This window comes from Hemicordylus capensis, chromosome 7 (genome assembly GCF_027244095.1).
Source record: "Hemicordylus capensis ecotype Gifberg chromosome 7, rHemCap1.1.pri, whole genome shotgun sequence".
Taxonomy (NCBI): Eukaryota; Metazoa; Chordata; class Lepidosauria; order Squamata; family Cordylidae; genus Hemicordylus; species Hemicordylus capensis.
In genome coordinates, this window is record NC_069663.1 from 36272712 (window position 1) to 36293254 (window position 20543).

General features: G+C 54.1%; 1 protein-coding gene across 1 annotated transcript; it reads left to right on the forward strand.

The window, feature by feature from the left end:
- The first annotated feature begins 1507 nt into the window (after positions 1 to 1507).
- On the forward strand, positions 1508 to 20543 carry LOC128333136 (uncharacterized). Its single transcript, XM_053268252.1, has 22 exons — positions 1508 to 1610; positions 7939 to 8012; positions 9374 to 9437; positions 10417 to 10505; positions 10829 to 10892; positions 11945 to 12030; positions 12357 to 12429; positions 13383 to 13468; positions 13799 to 13877; positions 14269 to 14360; positions 15209 to 15278; positions 15579 to 15748; positions 16117 to 16239; positions 16359 to 16479; positions 16570 to 16707; positions 17101 to 17274; positions 17450 to 17599; positions 17824 to 17943; positions 18045 to 18153; positions 18477 to 18539; positions 18807 to 18998; positions 19293 to 20543. The coding sequence occupies exons 1-21, from the start codon at positions 1587 to 1589 to the stop codon at positions 18989 to 18991; spliced, it is 2154 nt and encodes a 717-aa protein (XP_053124227.1). The 5' UTR covers positions 1508 to 1586; the 3' UTR covers positions 18992 to 18998; positions 19293 to 20543.

Sequence of the window (20543 nt, forward strand, 5' to 3'; positions counted from 1 at the left end):
GGGAGCAAGCTGCACCTTCCAATCGAGTGCCCGGAAAGCACAGCCTTGGCAAGGCCTGGCAAACTTACAAACCAAGGCCAAAATTCAATTAAAATGAAACCAAGGCAGACCCTGCTTAGCTAAGGGGACAAGTCACGCTTGCTACCACAAGACCAGCTCTCCTCTCCTCTGAGACGGGCGCTCTAGGCACCCGTCTCTGTGTGCACGCAGGCAACAAGCAGCCCAAGCACCCATCTGATCCCAGTGCCGGGGTAAAGGGCACGCTCGCACCCTCAACTTTGTCTAAAGGCTGGGCTTCAAAGTGGGGTTAGGCGGGCCAGCAGTGCCAGGGATGCCTGCGCTGCAGACGAGCAGCCTGGCTTAAACTGCTTCTTCTGGGAACCGTCTTCCTGAGAAACATAGCTAGGACAGTGAAGAGGGGAGCAGACCGCAGGAGAGAAGCGACCCCCACCCCCACCCCGGTCAGTCAAGAGCAGAGAGCAGGAAATCTGGTCCCTTCCCCATTCACAAAGGCAGGGGGTTCTCCAAGGCACCATTGCTGTGGAGACGGATGGGGCTCTCCTGTGCCGCAGCGGTGAGTTCCAGAGGTTCCTGGTAGAGTGGCGAGCAGCAAAAGATGGATCCCCTGGACGAGAACATGGCAGCACCGTGTGTGTGTGTGTGTGTGTGTGTGTGTGTGTGTCTGATTGCCCTGAAAAGTGCCTGACCCAGTTTTTGCTTCTCTCCTCAAAGGGGCCGGAAGGTGGTCATGGCGCCAAGCCAGTGGGCTTGTGGAGATCCTATCAGGACACGAGACTTGAAAGCCATCTGCTGCGCTTGGCTTAGTGGCCACAATGACTGGGAATAAAGCCCTGCTCTGACCTGAAGGAAGGAGGTTCCTTGCCTGGACCCCAATTGACACACACACACCTCCTCTGCCAAGCCTTCTGCTCCTCAGCAGCTCTATTACCCACATTTAGTGGGCGCCTCCCTCATGCCCTGTAACACCTGTGTGGAGAAGTCTCCCTTTGAAGACCCGGGGGGCCAAATGTTCAGAATATTCCTCCTGCCCCTTGGAGGAAAGGCACGGTCCTTTTTGTCCCCTTCCATGTGTGCTCAGGGATGGACTTCACACTGGATCCTGCAGGGTTGCCAACCTTTTTGCTAGCCTGGCTCCTGTGCCTTGAAAAAGAGCTTGACAGTCCAAAATTAAGCAGATGAAGCTTTTGCTGCAATGGAAATGAAGAGATGGGGAAATCTTCATCAGTTTAATTTCGATATGCCAGGTTTCCTGTAAAAGCATAAGAGCAGGAGCAGGTAGAGAGTTGGCAACCCTGCCTGCTGGTGCCTCGTGCCCACCACTGGGCCTGGGAGTTCCGCCATCCTTGTTTAGATCCAAATATGGCAGTTGCTGGAGGGGGGGTCCCCGTCTGGGAGTGTTTACCGGTCGCCATGGCGCTGGGGTTCCGACGGATCCTGATGGGGCTGGAGGTTCCGCTGCTGCCTTCAAACTCTCTGGACTCGACTGTTGGCAGGAGGATTTTCTGGCCTCTCCTGCTGCTCACGGCATATTTCCGTCCCATTTTGGCCGTGAGGGAGCGCAGAACATGGCCTCAGGCAAGGAGTCCAGAGTGAGTGTCCACCGCCCTGCCCCAAATAGGTTCAGTGTAGGGTGGGGGGGGGGACCCAGAGGGGTTGGATTTGGGTCCAGGTGGAGACATTTAGGAAGTGAGACTGTCCTGGACCCTTTGAGCTGACCAAGGTGGGCATGAATGAACTGGCCCAGCGCACCTTCACAAGGTCTTCATGGAGCACCAGCCCCCCATGGATGGCTCAGAGCTCCATCAGCCCCGTCCCTCCTCCAGGACCTCATCCAGCGAGAAAGCACAGAGTGGAGCCACCTGCACAGAACGGGGAAGGGGCTCCCGGCCTCTCCGAGATCCCCACAGTTTTCCCCTTCAGAGGGGCAGGGTGGCCATATGAGGGTCGAAGAAAACAACACTGGTCATTCTTGGTAGTTGAGCATGACTGGAATGGATGGTGAAAAGATCCCAGGCTCAGGAGCATTTAAGCATCCAGCAACACCCCTGCAGCGAAGCTCCCCCTCTCTCTTTCTCTTTGGATAGATGGTGATGACCTCCATTTTTTGGAAGGCTTTTTCCTCTGTAGCTTTGCATGGGATTATATGAGTTCTATTGTTTGTTAGCCATTATTTTTAAATTAAAAGGAAGATATCAATTTAATGGAATGCGGGGGGGGGGGGAGGAAGGAGGATAGAAATGGCGAATTCTGCCAAGTGGGAGTTGCAGGTTCTGTGGAGGATGGGAATTGCCCCCTCTTGATGAAGGGGGTGGGGGGGGACCCCCAGGGGTTGGATTTGGGTCAAGGTGGAGACATTTAGGAAGCTAGACTGTCCTGGCCCCTCTGGGCTGACCTTGTAGGGCAGGAAGGGACTGGTCCAGCCCATCTTCACGGGGTCTTCATGGAACAGCAGCCCCCCATCGATGGGTCAGAGCCCCATCAGTCCCCTCCGTCCTTCAGGACCTTATCCAGCGAGGAAGTGCAGAGTGGAGCCACCTGCACAGAGGAAGGGAAGGGGTTTCTGGTCTCTCCGAGATACCTGCAGCTTCCCCCTTCAGAGGGGCAGGATGGCCATATGAGGGACTTGAAGAAAACAACACTGGTCATTCTTCGGTAAAAGAAATGAAATGTTGAGGAGGGGGGATGGAGGAAGGATAGAAAGGGCCAGTTCTGCCAAGGGGGAGTCGCAGGTTCTGTGTAGGATGGGAATTGCCTCTCTTGATGTGGCATGGCTCCTCTGCTCTGAGCAAAAGCGTGACCTGTTTGAGCTGGTGAAGCCATTTCTAGGCTAAGGAGATGGGAAACTGCTTCACTAGCTTAAGATCTGCATGTCAGGCATCTGCTGAAGTCACAGGAGCCGGACCAGTTAACGAGTGGGCAACCCTGCCTCTTGATGCCTTGTGCCCACCACTGAGGCTGGGAGTTCCGCCATCCTTGTTTAGATTCAAATATGGCAGTTGCTGGAGTGGGGATCCCCGGCCGGGAGTGTTTACCGGTCGCCATGGCACTGAGGTTCTGATGGATCCTGATGGGGCTGGAGGTTCCGTTGCTGCCTTCAAACTCTCCGGACTCGACCGTTGGCAGGAGGACTTTCTGGCCTCTCCTGCTGCTCACGGCCAATTTCGTCCCATTTTGGCCGTGAGAGAGTGCAGAACATGGCCTCAGGCAAGGAGTCCAGAGTGAGTGTCCATGGACATGCCCCAAATATGTCAATGAGATGGGGGGGAGACCCCCAGGGGTTGGATTTGGGTCCAGGTAGAAACATTTAGGAAGTGAGACTGTCCTGGCCCCTTTGGGCTGATCCTGTTGGGCAGGAAGGGACTGGCCCAGCCCTTCTTCACGGGGTCTTCATCAGGGGTGTATCAAGCATGGGTCAGGCTGGGCATGTGCCCCGGAAGCCACATGAAGGGGGGGCACCATTTTTAAAAATTAAAAATCAATAAATAATGGCCACCAAAAACAAAATGGCCACTGCACATGCTCAAATGACTTCTCTGTGGCCCTAGGTCATGCCAAGCCTCACAGAGGCCATTTGAGCATGCGCTGTGGCCATTTTGTTTTCAGTGGCCATTTTTTAAAAACAAAATTTATTTTAATAAATGGCCACTGCACATGCTCAAATGGTCCCTGTGGGGCCCTAGAGGCTAGAGGATAGAGGGGAACATTTGCTTACCCCAAATGGCCTTTACCAAGCCCCCCGAAGGGGCGACAGGTAATTTTTTAAATAATAATAATAATAATATAAGTCACTGTACACATATTTAGTTTGGCACTATGTATGGAGAATCGGGGCTTGTGAATGCTGAGCTGAAGCTTATGAGCTAGGATTGTATTCATTTGCTCTTACTTTGCTTCTTGTGATAAGTGAGTTAAATGTAATGTCTTAATAATATGGCTATTAATGGTGAGTTTGTCTTTGAATCAGTGTGAAATCCTTAGTATTAAGGCCCACTGGGAGTTTCTTGCTCTCTTTCTCTCATTTTAACTGTCTTTCTGAAAGACTAGAATATATTCCAAGCAGTGACACAGTTTACTCTGCATATCCTTAAATTATTTTCAGAGTATCTGGGGAAAATCAAATTCTCCATTTATTTTAAAAACTGATTTAATAGTGATGCTACAATGCATAGTAGAGAATGAGACAGGCACTTCTCTTTAGTTTTCCAAGTATACCTCCACATAGTATTTGGGTATTTCATGAGCTGCAGCATACTGAAATGTGTAGTTTCCCAGCAATTTTTGGACTGGCTACATCCACTGCTAAATAGTTTTTGAGATATTAAAAGATTAACAAGCTTGACTTGTATTTTTCAGCTGTTATTATGGTAAAGTTATCTGAAAGATGGGTGTCAGATGTTTGGACAGGGGGCGCAATTTCAGTGCTTGCCCCAGGCGCTATTTCCCCTAGATACGCCTCTGGTCTTGGATGGCTCAGAGCTCCACCAGCCCCCTCCCTCCTCCAGGACCTCTTCCAGTGAGGAAGCACAGAGTGGAGCCTCCTGCACAGAACAGGGGAAGGAGCTCCTGGCCTCTCCGAACTCCCTGCAGTTCCCCCTTCAGAGGGGCAGGATGGCCATATTAGGAACTTTAAGAAAACAATACTGGTCATTCTTGGGGGATGAGCATGACTGGGATGGATGGTCAAAAGGGCCCAGGCTCAGGAGGATTTTAAACATCCTGCAAGACCCCCGCTGCGAGGCTCTCTCTCCTTCTCCCACTTTGGACAGATGGTGACGACCTCCTTGTTTTGGAAGGCTTCTTCCTCTATAGCTTTGCATGGGATTATATGAATTCACTATTTTTCAATTAAATGTAAGATATAAATTTAATGGAATGGGGTTGGGGAGAAGGAGAGAGGATAGAAATGTCCAGTTCTGCCAAATGGGAGTTGCCGGATATGTGGAGGATGGGAATTGCCCTCTCTTGATGTGGCCTGGCTCCTCTGCTCTGAGCAAAAGCGTGACCAGTTTGAGCAGGTGAAGCCATTTCAAGCCTAAAAAAGAAACAGTGGTGTTCTAATTCTAACTGTGGTTGGGAGTGCCAGAGCACATTGAGTTTCATGCTATGTCCAACAATGAACCTCCATTGTGATCAGCAAAAAGGCTGCCATTTTGGCTGCGAGAGAGCACAGAACATGGCCTCGGGCAAGGAGTCCAGAGTGAGTGTCCACCGACATGCCCCATATAGGTTAATGGGGTGGGGGGGAGACCCCCAGGGTTGGATTTGTGTCCAGGTGGAGACATTTAGGAATTGAGACTATCTTGGCCCCTTTGGGCTCACCCAGGTGGGCAGGAAGTGCAAGCCCATCCCATCTTCACTGGGTCTTCATGGAGCACCAGCCCCCCATGGATGGGTCAGAGGCCTGTCAGCCCCCTCCCTCCTCCAGGACCTCATCAAGAAAGGAAGTGCAAAGTGGAGCCACCTGCACAGAGGAAGGGAAGGGGCTCCTGGCCTCTCCGAACTCCCTGCAGTTCCCCCTTCAAAGGGGCAGGATGGCAATATGAGGGACTGGAAGAAAACAACACTGGTCATTTTTGGGAACTGAGCATGACTGGACTGGATGGGCAAAAGGGCCCAGGCTCAGGAGCATTTAAGCATCCAGCAACACCCCTGCAGGGTCTCTCTCTCTCTCTCTCTCTCTCTCTCTCTTTCTCTCTCTCTGGTTAGATGGTGATGATGCCCTCCTTGTTTTGGAAGGTTTCTTGCCTGTAGCTTTGCATGAGATTATATGTTCTGCCAAGTGGGCGTCGCAGGTTCTGTGGAGGATGGGAATTGCCCCCTCTTGATGAAGGGGGTGGGGGGGAGACCCCCAGGGGTTGGATTTGGGTCCAGGTGGAGACATTTAGGAAGCGACACTGTCCTGGCCCCTCTCATTGCCCTGTAACACCGGTGTGGAGAAGTCTCCCTTTGGAGACCTGAGGGGCCAAATGTTCAGAATATTCCTCCTGCCCCTTGGAGGAAAGGCACGGTCCTGTTGTCCCCTTCCATGTGTGCTCAGGGATGGACTTCAGTCTGGATCCTGCAGGGTTGGCCTGCAGGGTTGCCAACCTTTTTGCTAGCCTGGCTCCTGTGCCTTGAAAAAGAGCTTGACAGTCCAAGATCAACCAGATGAAGCTTTTGCTGCAATGGAAATGAAGAGATGGGGAAATCTTCACCAGTTTAATTTCTATATGCCAAGTTTCCTCTAAAAGCATAAGAGCAGGAGCAGGAAGAGAGTTGGCAACCATGCCTGCTAGTGCCTCGTGCCCACCACTGGGCCTGGGAGTTCCGCCATCCTTGTGTACATTCAAACATGGCGGTTGCGGGGGGGGGGCAGCCGGGAGTGTTTACCGGTTGCAACGGATCCTGATGGGGCTGGAGGTTCCGCTGCTGCCTTCAGTCTCTCTGGACTCGACCGTTGGCAGGAAGACTTTCTCTCCTCTCCTGCTGCTCACGGCAAATTTCCGTCCACTTTTCGTCGTGAGGGAGCGCAGAACATGGCCTCAGGCAAGGAGTCCAGAGTGAGTGTCCAGCACCCAGCCCCAAATAGGTTCAATGTTTGGTGGGAGCGGGTGAGACCCCCAGGGGTTGGATTTGGGTCCAGGTGGAGACATTTAGGAAGTGAGACTGTCCTGGCCCCTTTGAGCTGACCTTGTAGGGCAGGAAGGGACTGGCCCAGCCCATCTTCACGGCGTCTTCATGGAGCAGCAGCCCCCCATCGATGGGTCAGAGCCCCATCAGCCCCCTCCCTCCTCTAGTGCCTCATCCAGCAAGGAAGTGCAGAGTGGAGCCACCTGCACAGAGGAAGGGAAGGGGTTCCTGGCCTCTCCGAGCTCCCTGCAGCTTCCCCCTTCAGAGGGGCAGGATGGCCATATGAGGGACTTGAAGAAAACAACATTGGTCCTTCTTGGGTAAAAGAAATGAAATGTTGAGGAGGGGGATGGAGGGAGGACTGAAAGGGCTATTTCTGCCCAGGGGGAGTCGCAGGTTCTGTGGAGGATGGGAACTGCCCCCTCTTGATGTGGCCTGGCTCCTCTGCTCTGAGCAAAAGCTTGACCAGCTTAGCCCAAAGAGATGGGAAATGCATCACCAGCTTGATATCTGCATGCCAGCCTTCTGCTGAAGTCACAGGAGCAGTATTAGTGAGAGAGTTGGCAACCCTGCCTCCTGGTGCCCCATGCCCACCACTGGGCCCTGGGAGTTCAGCTAACTGAGCCAAGATACACCTTTCAAAGTGTTGATGCTCTCATATTTAGCAGGGGGAGAGCAACTTGTCCCCTCCATCCCCAGCACAGCATCTCTCCGGTGGTGTTGCTGGCATCTGCTTGATGTTTCTTTTTGGACGGAGAGCCCTTTGGAGACAGGGGACCATCTTATTCAGGTCTTCTTGATTTATTTCTCTGTGTAAACCACTTTGAGTACTTGGGTTGGAGAGTGGAATATACATCTCTGTAGTAGCCGACGGACTTGTTTAGATTCAAAAAGTGGCCGTTGCTGAGCTGCATCCCAGGGCTTGGTATGTTGACCTGGTCGCCATGGCGCTGGGGTTCAGATGGATCCTGATGCGGCTGGAGGTTCCGCTGCTGCCCTGGGAGCCCCTGGACTCGACTGGTGGCAGGAGGGCGTTGCGGTCTCCCCTGCGGCTCACGCCAAATCTGGTCCATTTGGGGCCATGTGGGAGCGCTGAACATGGCCTCCGGCAAGGGGTTTAGAGGGAGGGTTCACCACCCTGCCCCAAAGAGGTCCAATGTGGGGGTGGGGGGAGAGACCACCAAAGTTCTCAAAGCGGTTTGATGAGACATCTAGGATGGGAGTCTCCACTGGCTGCTTAGGAATGACCCCGGTGGGTGTGAAGTGGCCCAGCCCATGCTCACTCCTGCTCTCCTCTCTCCTTGGCAGGACATGGGAGAAGGATGCCCCTTACTCCGCGGCGTGGGCAGCCTTGATGGGGCTACTCCTGTGGCTCCTCTCAGGTATGTCCTCCTGTTCCTCCTGGGTTATCTGGGCCCATTCTTGATTAATGGCACCTTGGATTTGGGACCCTCTCAAGAAACATGGCCCCTGCCAGGGTTTCATTGTTGGAGATCCAGCTCCAGATGCCATCGGCCTTTGCCACCAGTAACCCTGATGACCACGACAGGTCTCTCTCTGACCAAGACGTAGCCAGAAGTCAGATAGAGGTCTTTTCCTCTCAGCATCTACTTCTGAATAAAGCAGATTAGTTTAACCTTGTGTGAATCTCCCTGCTTATCATGGACAAGCTGTTGCCCCTGAGACCCTGTTGACTTCTGCTGTAATGGGAGTGAAATAGCTGCTGAATACTCTGCCATAGAAGTCATGACCCCCAACATTCATAAGCCCAACCCCCAAGGGGTCCCTGTTTTCAAGGGGCACCCAGTCTATGTTCTGACTATTGGAATGTGGGAAAGACATCAGAGAATGACAGCAAAGGCAGGCAAAGGGAGTTCCAAAGGAGAAGAGCCAATCAGTCTGAGCTACCTGGGTTTTGGGGGAGGATCCAGGGATTCAGGCACAGGAGGCAGGGGAGGGTTCTCGTGCACAATTTGCTCTCTAGGGTTTCAAATGAGGATGGGTGGGGTGGGGGGATCGGTCCCCTAGTCTGCTCTCTGAGGACTGAGGGGCTGTGGGGCTCCATGGGCTGGTGGGCCTGGCCCACCATTTCTCAATGCCTGGATTCCAGGTGAGCCCTGCAGCCACCCAGAGCGTGAGGCTGGAGCCAGGGTGTGGCTGGCTGCTCCTTCAGGGCTGGATCCGCTGGTGCCTCCTTGAGTGGTTGCAGGGCAAAGGGAGCAGTTGAGATGGGGAGTGATGGAAGCCCCTCTGGGGGCCAGAGGAGTGGGTTGTGGCAGCCCCTCGGAACAGGTGATGCTGAGTCAGACCATTGCTCTACTCTGACCAGTAGCCGCTCTCCAAACCCCAACCAAGGGAGCTGAGCTGTTTTAGAGGTTTTAAAAGTAGGCAGTATATACATATATATAAATCCAATGAATGAATGAATGAATGAATGAATCAGGAAAGAAGGAAAGAAGGAAAGAAGGAAAGAAAGAAAGAAAGAAAGAAAGAAAGAAAGAAAGAAAGAAAGAAAGAAAGAAAGAAAGCCCTTTATGTTGTGGAGAGCTGGGAGGGTATATAAATAAAATAAAATAAAATAAAATAAAATAAAATAAAATAAAGAAAGTAAGTAACCCTTATGTTGCAGGGAGCTTGGAGGGTTCTTGCCTTCACCCCAGCCCACTGCTGGAAACTGGCTACTCCGGGTTCCTTCGACACACTCTCTCACTCACTTGTGTCTTTTGTCCTTTTCCCCTCTCAGTGACTTCCAGCCACAGGAGATATATGAAGAGCGCTCCGTGGCCAAAACGAGCAAATGGTCACTGGTAAGGGATGAAAACCCAGTCTGTACATGGCAGGGCTGGGAGGGGGTGGGAGAGACCCCATTTCAAGCTAGAAGAAGGGCGTGTGGTAGAGATCCAGTCTTAGCAGGTTGAAGGGATGCTTTGAGAACTTGTCCGGAAAAGCCATATGCATCGATCTTTGCAGTGGTAGTAGCAGTGACTTGGGTGGGTGGGATGAGTGACAATCCGGGCTCAACTACAAGTGACTCAGGCAAAGGTGGGAGACCCTCGCTATGGAGGAAGCATCATGGGAACTTTAGGGATGGGAAGTGCTGAGAGGGAAGAGGGGTGTGTCTACCTATCTTCCAACCTCGCTTCTTCATTCCGCTCTCCTGCCCCAAATCTCTCCCTCCCCCAGGGTTCTAGACTTTGATTTTGTTCTGGACTACCAAGCAGAAAACACATCCAGGAAGGGAGCAGTCTGGAGGGGAACTAGAGTGGGAAAGTCTTCTTTGGGGTAGATGGTGCACTCTTTCCCCCCTGCCACTTCTTGGCTCCACATGGCCCCCTTTCTGGTGTCATTGAAAAGGGCCTCAAAACACGGGTCTGCAGCATCAAGTGGCCAATAGCTCTGCCCAGCAAAGAGAAGAACTTAGCTAGGCTTTCCTTAATTAAAGGCACCATGAAAGAAACCACAGTGTCCCATGTAGCAGGAGGCCTGACTCTTCTTCGGGATCCTGCCACTCCAAATGTTGTGTAATAGCCATGATCTCACCCGACTGCCCAGGAATGGGCAGAAAGCTGGTTTCTGAGGTTCAGTAGATTCTTGGGTTTGGTTCCTCTCTGAGCCCAGTTACACGTTGGTAGACACGGTTTTGAGGTGCTAAGGAGCCACCTCCTGCTTTAAGCTCCTCTGTTAAGAAGGACCTCTTGAAGGAGGGTTGACGTTTGGACCCCAGATGCCCTGGAAAGGTCAAGTGGGCACCAGAGCACCCATTCCTCTCTCCATTCTCATCCACAGAAGTCATTCTCGGACGGCTCCAGGATTCAGACGGTCAACACTGGGAACGAGATCCTGGAAGAAGCACATGCCATCAGTTCCCCGAGGAGGTAGAGTTTCTTCTTGAACTTTTGTGTAGGGAAGGTTTTCTGTCCCCCTGGCAGCCTGGATCTGGGATGGATCCAGTGCCGCTGACTGGCAAGAGGTGCAGGGCAGACAAAAACAACGTCTTCATACATTGTGTAGAAGCATTCACTCTTCCAAGAATGGTGGTGGTGATGTCCGTTAGCTTTAAGGGCACAGAGGATAGCTTCCTGGAGGCCTGCCGGATGGCTGTCCCCTATTGGAAGCAGAGTGCTGGGCTAGATGCATCTTTGGTCTGATCCAGCAAGGCTCCTCCGAGGTACTCATGCCATTGTATTTCTTCCTGCAGTGTCTTCACGGTTGAGGAGGATGGATGGTTTCTGCAGACCGTGGACACCGAATGGTCTTGTGAGGTAAGGAAACGATTCCAGTCGCTTTTGTGGATGGGCTGGTGGAGGAGTGAGGGGAGATTGCATCTCCACCGTCAGGAGACAGAGGGGGGTCAGATCCAGAAAGGGGAGGAAATCCAGCTGCTGCATGTTGGCCAGAGGAGTACAGTGGGAACGTCGTGGCTAGGGAAGGATTCTGCAACCCTCTGCCTCTCCTTCCAATGGCCACCTTTCTGGGTTTGTGTGCTTTGGATTTGAGGCGTCAAACGGCTCCCAAGACCCTGAGATGGGTCAGGAGAGGAGAGGGTCTTCCTGGCAGATATCTTCCAGGTCTCTTGACTGAAGAGGCATTTCTGTAGAGACAATCATGGTCCCCTCAGGTAAAAACAGCCCACAGCAGGACAGATGGCCCTCACTCCGGACTCAGGGGCCCATCTTGTCTCTCCCCTTGGAAAGGCTGTGCTAACCCTGTTTCCTGGGGAGAGGAGAGAAGAGAAGAGGACATGAAGGGGTGGGATCAAGAAGACTCTCTGGGCCAAACTATTGATGCCAGTGGGTCCCGTTCCTCTTTGTTTCCATTCCCCATGAAAGGAATGCAGAAGAAATGACAACAAGCAGTTAGCATTCCATTCTGGAGCTCCCATGCAGTGATGTTTCTGTTAATGGCTGGTTTTTGGGAGGGAAAGAAAGAGATTTCACAGACCTACCTGTCATGCTGTCTTTGGACTAGAGCTCCAGAGTGCAGCCAACTGATTCTGATGGCCCTTTTGAAGGATGGTGGCCATTTTGCTGACCACAGTAGATCATCTTACAATGGAGGTTCATTGTTGGACATAGGATGAAACCAAATGGCCACAAGCATGTGGTGGCTGTGCCCTGGCACTCCCAACCAGTTAGAATTAGAACACATGGTTGCTTTTTAATAAGGTTTTTTTGTCTTTAGAAAAAAATCAAAATAATTTAAAGAAATAAAAATGAACTCAAAGAAAATGTCAGGGGGAAAACTCCCTACGAATCCTAGGCCCTAGGAAGATCAGAGTGAGTACACACATTGGAAACCTTTGTCTCATTTGCAGAGTCCTGACATCCAAGAGGCCACGATCCCAGAAGACAACACTAGGGATCAGGAGCTGGACGTGGAGAGCTTTGTCAGTTCCCCGAGGTACTCTTTTCTCACCTGGAGGGGCAGCTCCATCGCTCATGGAAGTAGAGGACCTTCCTTAGGAGCCCATGCAAGTTTTTTGGGGGGGAGGTGGTTAGTTTAGCAAGAAGCCAAGGGTGGAGAGAAGCTCCGAGCAGCATGGAGGATTGTTTCCATGGAGACAGGTGTCTCCATGCCCAGCCCGTGGGCTTCCTGCAGGCATCTGGCTGTCCACTCCTGGAAACAGGGTGTTGGGCTGCATGCCTCATCCATCTTATCAAGCAGAGCTCTTTCTAAGCACTCGTGTTCTGATCTCATGTGTCTTCTTTCTTTCTTTCTTTTCTTAGCGTCCAGAGGCCAAGCACCGTGTTGAGGAGGCTGCAAAACACCGCTGCTGACCAAGAGCCATCCCTTGGAGAGGTCAGGAAGCCTCAACATCCTTGGAAGGACTGTGGGTTGGGCGTGTGGGTCCCCCGTGTTGGCCAGGAGTAGAGAGCATGTGGAATGGCCCCAGTTTTTGATGCTGCCGGGTGGGCGGCCATCTTCTGACAGTCGTTTGCTTAAAGCTATGGTAAAGGGACAGCCATGCCCTTAACAACACTGCATCCCAATGGTGGCACGGTGGGGGTGATAGGATTAAAGAAGATGGCCCCAAGGAGATGGCGGCCATGGCCTTGACGTCCGGTCCAGATCTCACAGTTAAAGGTGGAGCATCCTGTTGCTTTAATGGCAACCATTGAAAAACAGTGACAAATAAATGAAGAATGAATAAAAATACAAAACAATAAGCAAACTCAACCAAACCAATGAGAAATGAACTAAATGGAAAGGGGAAAGAACTGGGAAAGAAAGAGGAAAGGAGACCCCATTTTGGCATGCTTTTGCACGTGCCTTTAGTGTCCTCACTAAGGAGCCGACTGAAAGCATGAAGTGGACTGGAAGTGGTCTTTTCCAGTCACCAGAGCCATCGGGGCCCCAGCTGAGTGAGGGAGCGCAACATGTCTTGGGGGGGGGGGGCGGCGGTTGATGCCTTTCCCCTCTGCCATTTGCATGAGTGCGCAAAGGCCTGAAATCAGCCCGACCGACCTCACTGCGAGGAAGGCGGGCACGAGAGAGGAGCTCTTTCGCCATCTCTCCCGCCCGCCTCCAGCCAGCACGCCTGGGCTCCAAAGTGGTTTTTAAGAAAATTGAAAATCAGGAAAGCGGGAGGAATTGTGTCCAGAACTGGACGATCCCCTTCCGGCCCACTTCCTGCGTTCAGCTCACCCGGTGATGACCGCTGGAAGGTGCCAGGCTGGCCATTTCCCTGCTGAAGCCTAGGAAGCCAATGCGAGGGCCAGAGCAGCCATTTCTCCCCCTTCTCTCCTTCACAGAGTTCTTCCTTCCCGGGGGCCGAGACTCCACCCGCCAGCGTGGAGGAAGAGGGGTCGGAAGGGGACTATGCCACCAGTTCCCCCAGGTACCTTTCTCAGCTGAAGGGCCGCTCCAGGGATCAGAGAGGCGGATCACCTTCCCCAGGAGCCTTGGTTGATTAGACATGTTCATGGAGGAGAAGCCAGTTGAAGACTATTACCCATGACAGCCAAGGAACCTCTGAATCTCCAGATTTCTCTCTCTCTCTCTCTTTCTCTCTCTCTTTCTCTCTCTCTCTCTCTCTCTGAATAAACACACTTTGATGCCACATGTAACCAGGTCTCAAGTGGTTCACAACCAACTAAATAGGTTGATGCACAAGGGCTCTTGGCATGCATTGATGTTCTTATGCCATGTCTCTCCTTTCTCCTCTCAGAGTCCAGAAGCCAAAGAAGTGGCTCATCAAGAAGATGATGATGAACACCTACACAGTGGAAGACTCGTCCTCTGCAGAGGTCAGAAATGACCCATTTCATCATCCATTTTTTCATGTGAACGGGCTCTAGGTTGTGTGTGTGTGTGTGTGTGTGTGTGTGTGTGCGTGCCCTGTTCCCCAGCAGGAGACAGAACATGGAATGGTTCTAGTTCTAGATGCTGCAGGATGGGAGGGATTGTGATTGGTGGGATGGGAGGAAATGCAGCTGAGGCATTGGAAAGGGGGCAAAAATGTGGTGAAAGGCTTTTCTTCTGGGCAGAGATGCCAAATGCCTTTTCTACCAAGAGGCACGTCTTATTTTAGAGCCGGATGTCTTCCCAACTGTCCCTTGGGCTTGGTTCCTCTCAGAAGCCTCGCAAGGTCAACGCAAGCCCTGGAACGCTCCCGTTTCTCTTCTCTCTCCTCCCCAGTGCTCCTCTACGGACGAGGACGACACGATGCATGAGATCAGCAGCATCGAGGACGAGGTGTGGGACTCTCCACCGACCCCCAGTTTGGCCAGGTAGGTACCCTCCTCTCAGCTGAAGGGCCTTAGGAGCCAGTAGGGAGCTGGGGGAGGAGAGCTGGTCTTGTGGTAGCAAGCATGGCTTGTCCCCATAGCTAAGCAGGGTCTGCCTTGGTTACATATGAATGGGAGACTTGATGTGTGAGCATTGGAAGAGATTCCCCTTAGGGGATGAAGCCGCTCTGGGAAGAGCAGAAGGTTTCAAGTTCCCTCCCTGGCAGCATCTCCAAGATAGGGATGAGAGAGATTGCTGCCTGTAACCTTGGAGAAGCCGCTGCCAGTCTGTGAAGACAATACTGAGCTAGATAGACCAATGGTCTGACTCAGTAGATGGCAGTTCCCTATGTTCCCTATGTTCCTATGGGGGGCTTTTAGCACAGTAAGCAGAAGGCTGCAGGGGACAGGGGCAGCTCCCCCATGTCTGAGCCCCACAGAGGGATGTTTCCTCCAACTTGCTCCCTGAGGACTCTGGAGGGGGAGTTCACCCAAGGAAGCCGATTGACAGCAGGTGCAAGACAGACACCAGCAAGTCTATTGCTGGCTATTAGCAGAGGGAGCTCCGAGACCCCCATGCTGTTGGCATGAGCGGGTGTTGGGGAGAAGGAGCAGGGGAGGGCTCCTGTCTCGATGCCCCCTTTGAACACTTCCCAGGGCTTCTCAGTGGGGAACGAAAGGCTGGACTTGGGAGATCTCTGGCCTGATGAAGTTCCCCTGCCAGCCACCTCCCAAGGGAGGCGAGATCCTTGCTTAGCATCTCTTTGGGTGCCCGTGTTCTTCTTCAGCTGGCTGCCATCTCCAACAGGACAGACCTTTGAGCAGCTTTTCTCTCTCCTCTCCTCTCTCAGGAACATCGACGAAGAGGAAAGAAGAGGACAGCTGGCCCCAGATTGGTTCTCCTCGGTCCATCTGGGAGAGGTAAGGGGTGCAAACCAAGGGTGACTTGACTCCACCCCTCTGCCCCTCCTTTCCTGCACTACACAGGATGGCGGCTTGGATGGCAGTCACTGTTCACACGGGAGTTGGAGACTTACCCTTTTCCCTTGTGGATGTCTTTCCCTTCCAGTTGACCTCATGCACCCTGAGCCAGAGGCAGCACCCTCCAGGCCCAGATGTGGGTGCAGACACCCATGGCACTGGCCTGGCCCTGGGGATTCTCCTGACCCATAACCGTCCCTCGGACTGTGTGCTGAGGCCTGACCCTCCTCTTCTTCGCAGGGGAGAGCAACAAAGAAGATCGGGGACGTCGTCCGGTGTGTGGAGTATGCCAGCGAGGTGGAGGAGAGGTTCCCCGAACTCCTGGTGGGCCTGGTCAACAAGATCCTCACCGGCCTGCAGAACACCACCGAGGGAGTCGGGAACCGAGACAGCCAAGACCTGCCTCCTCAGTAAGTCATGGCAGTGGGGAAAGCGGGGCCAGCAAGTCCTCCTTCCAGCACTCTGGGAGGACAGGCTAGGGTCATTTCTCCCATGTCCCACTCTGATGGGCGAGGAGCATTTCTGGCCTGTTGGGGTGACTCTGGCACGGTGGTCCCTTCCCTCAGCTCCACAGGGGAGACCCCAGAATTTGCAGCCCTCTTGGCTCTGCAGAGAGCCTAAAAATGCGTCTGCAGTGTTAAAAAACCAGCTGTGGGGAAAGTCACTTCACCCCTGTGGTCTCCCTCCCATGGTCCAACACAGTCGCTCCACCCTTGACACTACACCACCCCGCAAGGAGACACACACTTTGGTGACAGCAACCTTCTCTTCTCTGCAGGGAGACTGCGCAGATTGTCCGGACCCTGCTGGAGAGGGTGGCACAGGTGACCCCAGAGAAGACCTGCTGGGAATCCCTGTGCTCTCCGCAGAGCTGCCTCCAGGGTGTGGCCCTCTTGGTGAGGTAAGTAGGAGTGAATAGGAGATATCTCAGGAGGCCTGGGGGCTGGTGTGGTTTGGGTCAGGTCTGCTCTTTCTGGACCTTCCGCCCAGGACTCAGCAGGGTCTTTTGGTGTTTTGCAGGGCTCTCCTCCAGACACGGTCCTCCACAGTGGCCAGGCTGAAGGCATACCTGGCTTCCCTCTTCAGCCTGGACAAAGATCCAGAAGAGCATTCCCTCGCAGAGGTGGCCTTCTTTGTGGAGGTGAGCAGCGTCTTCCTCAGGGTGGGCTTCCCTGAGAGGAGGGTCTGGCCCCAGAGGCTAATGGATGTTTTCCTCCTTTCCCTCTTTTAGCTGCTCCTGAAAGACCAAGACTTTGCTGCCTTAGAGAAGACCTGGACGCTCCTGGTAGCGTGGCTAGTCCACCCCAGCCAGAACATCTGCTACCTGAGCGAAAGGGGACTTCTCCAAATTTATGGCACCCTGAAGGCGGTGAGTGACATCCCTGGGCATGGAGCATCCCTAGGCATGGAGACTCCTCTCTTTGGGGAGCCCTTCCTGAGGCTGGTGCTCCTAGGCATCCCCAGGTGTGATGGGGAGATTTCTCCAGTTGGGTGGATTCAGTCTGTGGAACCCTTGCCACAGGACGAAGGAGAAATGCTTAAGGGAAGGCACAGGAATGCATCTCTCAGTAGGAGCCTGATTCCCCACGTGCTCCAATGCCGCATTCTCCCCGCTCTTTGTGCCTCTGGGATGGCTTGAGTCATCTCCTCCCCAAGGCAGTGGATGGTGGCCAAGCAGCATCAAACACGGACAGCTCTGTGGTGCGTTTAGCAGCGGGTGGACTAGCATGTGTTTTCAAGGATCCACCTTTTCCCTCCCTAGGCCAAGAAAGCCCAGGATTTTAGTGCCGGGATCCTGGGAGGGCTCAGGACCTCCAGTCTGGAAGCCACTTTGGGGGTCCTGGCCTTCATGGAGCGGCTGAGGCACTGTCCATCAGAACACCAGGCCACGGTGAATGCTGTCCTGGCTGCCCTGTGCCGCCCTCTCTTCCACCACGTGAGTACTTGCACGCCAGCCCTCCGCCCCGGCTCTATGAGGGCCGGCCAACCTGCAGGTTCCGACTGGGTTGGAGAAGGGAAACCAGAAACCCCCTAGAGACCCATGCAAGCTCTTCATCAATTATGGAGGTGAGGAATTCCTCCCTAATAACAAGCCCTGTTCTTCTTTGTAGGAGGAGGCTAAGATCCGAAGGGCAGCCATGAGGACCCACCTGGATCTCCTGCAGCACCGCCACCACCACCACAAGGGTAGAGAGGAGAACATCACGACCCTCATCGCGGTGCTGATGCATGTGGAGGATGAAGACCTGGAGGTAGCACAGGTGAGGGCCCACTTCTTCCTGCCACCCCTATGAAGGTGTTTAGGCTTCCCCAAGTCCAGCCACCCAGTGGCAGGCTCCAGAGTTAGCCTCATGGGGTGGTGAATCCACAAGCTGTCCTGCTGTGGTTTGGCCCATCCAGGCCCTACTCCTTGAAGCCCCCTAAGAGGTTTCTTGGAATCCCTTGGCAGCCTTTTTCACTCCCATTCCGTTCTTTCTTTTGGCAGGCTGCGAAGGACAATCTGAGCCTCCTGGCGGAAGCCCTCCTATGGCACCTGGAGGGCAGGCTGCTGGCGCGGGACTCTTACAGCCTGCAGGAGCTGCTCCACAAGATCGCCAAGCGTCTGGTAAGGGCAGCCCCTTCCTGTCCATCCCTCGGCTCAAATGGCTCAAGGACCTTTGGGCGATGCTTTGCTCACTCGGGATTTGTCTTTGCTCTTGATCCCAGATTCGGCAGCTCGGCACAGAGGACGCCGTGGAGATGGAGGCCACCAAGATCCTGGGCTTCTTCCGCAGCGAGCAGCCTTCAGTGAGGAGAACGGCTGCCCTGCTGATCGGTAAGCGAAACAAGACTTTTGGGTCTCCCTTAGTGGGTCGTCTTGGTGGGCAAAGGTTCATTCTCTTGGAAGGCACTGCCAGAAGGGTGTGGAGGGGCAGGAGCTGTTCCCTCCCCAGGAGGACTGGCCCAGTGAGCGTTAGCGAGGTCTCTTGGCTTAATTTCCTTCCAAGGTGACGTAAGAGTCCCGGGAGGAATGGCTCAATCTGTCAGTCCCAGAGGGAGCAGAGAGGGGAGGACTTCCTCTCCTGAATGATGGGAAGTGGGCTGTCCATGCGCAGGGTCCTGAACTGTGGTCCCATTTCCTTCCACCCTTGTTTTTAGGTCACCTGGTCCACAAAAAGGGCAGCATCCTCACTGAAGGGAACATAGAGACCTTCCATGCTGGTAAGTGCCGGTTTCTGGGTGGGAAGGGGAAGTTTCTGTGAGGGGAGAGGCCTAGATTTAGGGACCACAGAGCTGGAATGGGCCACCTGTCCCCTCAAATGGAAGGTCCCGCTTGCATCCTCAGGGATGCTCAGCAGTAGGGTTTCCCAGAGTGCAGGGGAGAAAGAGTCAGGACTTGCGCCCTCTTGGTGTGGAAATGGTGGGGCTTGGCCAAGGGTGGGGTGATCTCTTCATGCCATTTCTGAACCTTCTCCTTCATCCCTCCAGCGCTGGAGAGCTTGCTTGGCGACCATGACCCCGAGGTCGGGAGAGTTGCCTGCAAGACAGAGAAGATTGTGAAGAAGGCCTTTTCCCTCCACTCCCGGCACGGGCTGCGGGCTGCCGTTCGGCGCTTGTGGGCGGGCTGTAAGAAGAAGAGACACCCGCCAGAGTACGGTGATCTCTCCACCTGACCGACTGGTGAGTAGACCAAGGCAGGGCTTCACTTGAAGGGGCCCCGATGGTTAGGGAGGGGGCTGGGGCTGCAGGAAGGGTGGGCAGGAATCTGGGCAACCCTCCCTCGTGTTGGAATGCCATCTTCGGACATTGTGGCCAGTTGTACAAGTAGCCCAAGGGAAAGAGGAAATCTCTCTCTTCCCTCTGGGAAATGAGGACACGGATATTCTGCCAGGAGTCCCTGGTGCTGGGTGGTGTCATGGGGGAGAGTGTGAGAAGACCCCCAATCTCTGAACCAATGTCCTTCTCTCTTTCCAGGAACAACAGCCCCGTGCTCTCCCCTTGAAGATCAGCAGCTGAAGGGAGGTTCAGGAAAGACCGTGCAGCGCAGGGGCCTCCCAGAAGACCTCCTCCAACCGCGTGGACACAAGATCTGTCCACAAGAAGACATCCAGCAGGGAAGTGCAGTTCTGTCTGAGGAGTGAGGGGGAAGCAGGCTCCACTCCCCTGGCCCAAGGAAGCCCCGCCTCTGGGGTGCAGAAGCCCCTCCCCTAGCTTCTGCTGGCAGGCAGTGGGAGGAGGCTACAGCACCACCCTGCCCCCAAGTGGCCCTTTGGAACCATTCTTGGGCTTCCCTTGGGTCCGGGGAGGCTGTGTGGCCCCAGCAGGAGGGCAAGGTCACCGCCTCCCTCCATTCCCACCAGCTGGCCAGGGAGCGCTCCCTCCTCCTTCCGCTTTTCTCCCCTTCCCCAGCGGCCTGGCTTCCCCTGGCAGGGGAAGCACCATCCAGGCATCCGCCCCCTCCCCTGCCGAGGGTGTGCTCCTCCCCCCCTCCACTCCCGCAGCCACGCCTCACTCCCCCCTCCGCTCCCTCCTCATTCCTCCTCAAACCGGTGCAGCAGCAGAGGAGCCCGGGAGACTCTGGGGGCCCCCTGCAGCCCCAGTAGCGCCCCCTGGTGCTGCCCGGTGGCAGGCCAGAGAATCCTCCTCTCCCTCCTGCTCCATGCTGTGGCTGCACAGTGGGGAGCCCGAGGTCAAGCAGAATTCTCTGGCTTGCCCCCCCCTCAACCCCCAGCCCCCTGCCCAATCCCCACTTGCTGGGCTGCCGGAGTGGAAAGGGAGGAGGAGCAGGGCAACCCCACTGATGCTGCTTTGTGCTTCTTGCAGGCTTGTGCTGCTGCTGGGCGGCTGGAGGAGTCGATCCGCCCCAGAAGAGGAGACCAAGTGAACGTGCCTGCAAGGAGCGGGGGTGGGGTGGGGTTGGGGGCTGGCTGGGACTCCCCCCAATTTTGTTTGCCCTGCCATTCCCTTCTTCTGTGTGACCCTGGGCTTCCTCCCTCCCCTCCTTCCCTTCCTCCCTCCCCCTCCCTCCCAGGGACAGAATGGGCTTTGCTGGTCGTCCCATTGGGGGCCGAGTAGGAATTTTTGGCTTTCCAACAGATTGGCCGAGATGGAAAGTTTTTTTGCCTACTCCATTCTGTCCTGTTTTGTTTCCTTTAGTTAGAAAGTTAAGTGATGACTTGTATCCTAATTAAGTATATGAATAAAGTTGCCCCTTTTGTTAAAAAC

Coding starts and splice junctions, on each gene's coding strand:
- LOC128333136 (XM_053268252.1), top strand. CDS start 1,587: ATGGCCTCAGGCAAGGAGTCCAGA. Junction 12,031..12,356: donor AGCTTTGTCAGTTCCCCGAG/GTACTCTTTTCT, acceptor TTCTTTTCTTAG/CGTCCAGAGGCCAAGCACCG. Junction 13,469..13,798: donor TATGCCACCAGTTCCCCCAG/GTACCTTTCTCA, acceptor TTCTCCTCTCAG/AGTCCAGAAGCCAAAGAAGT.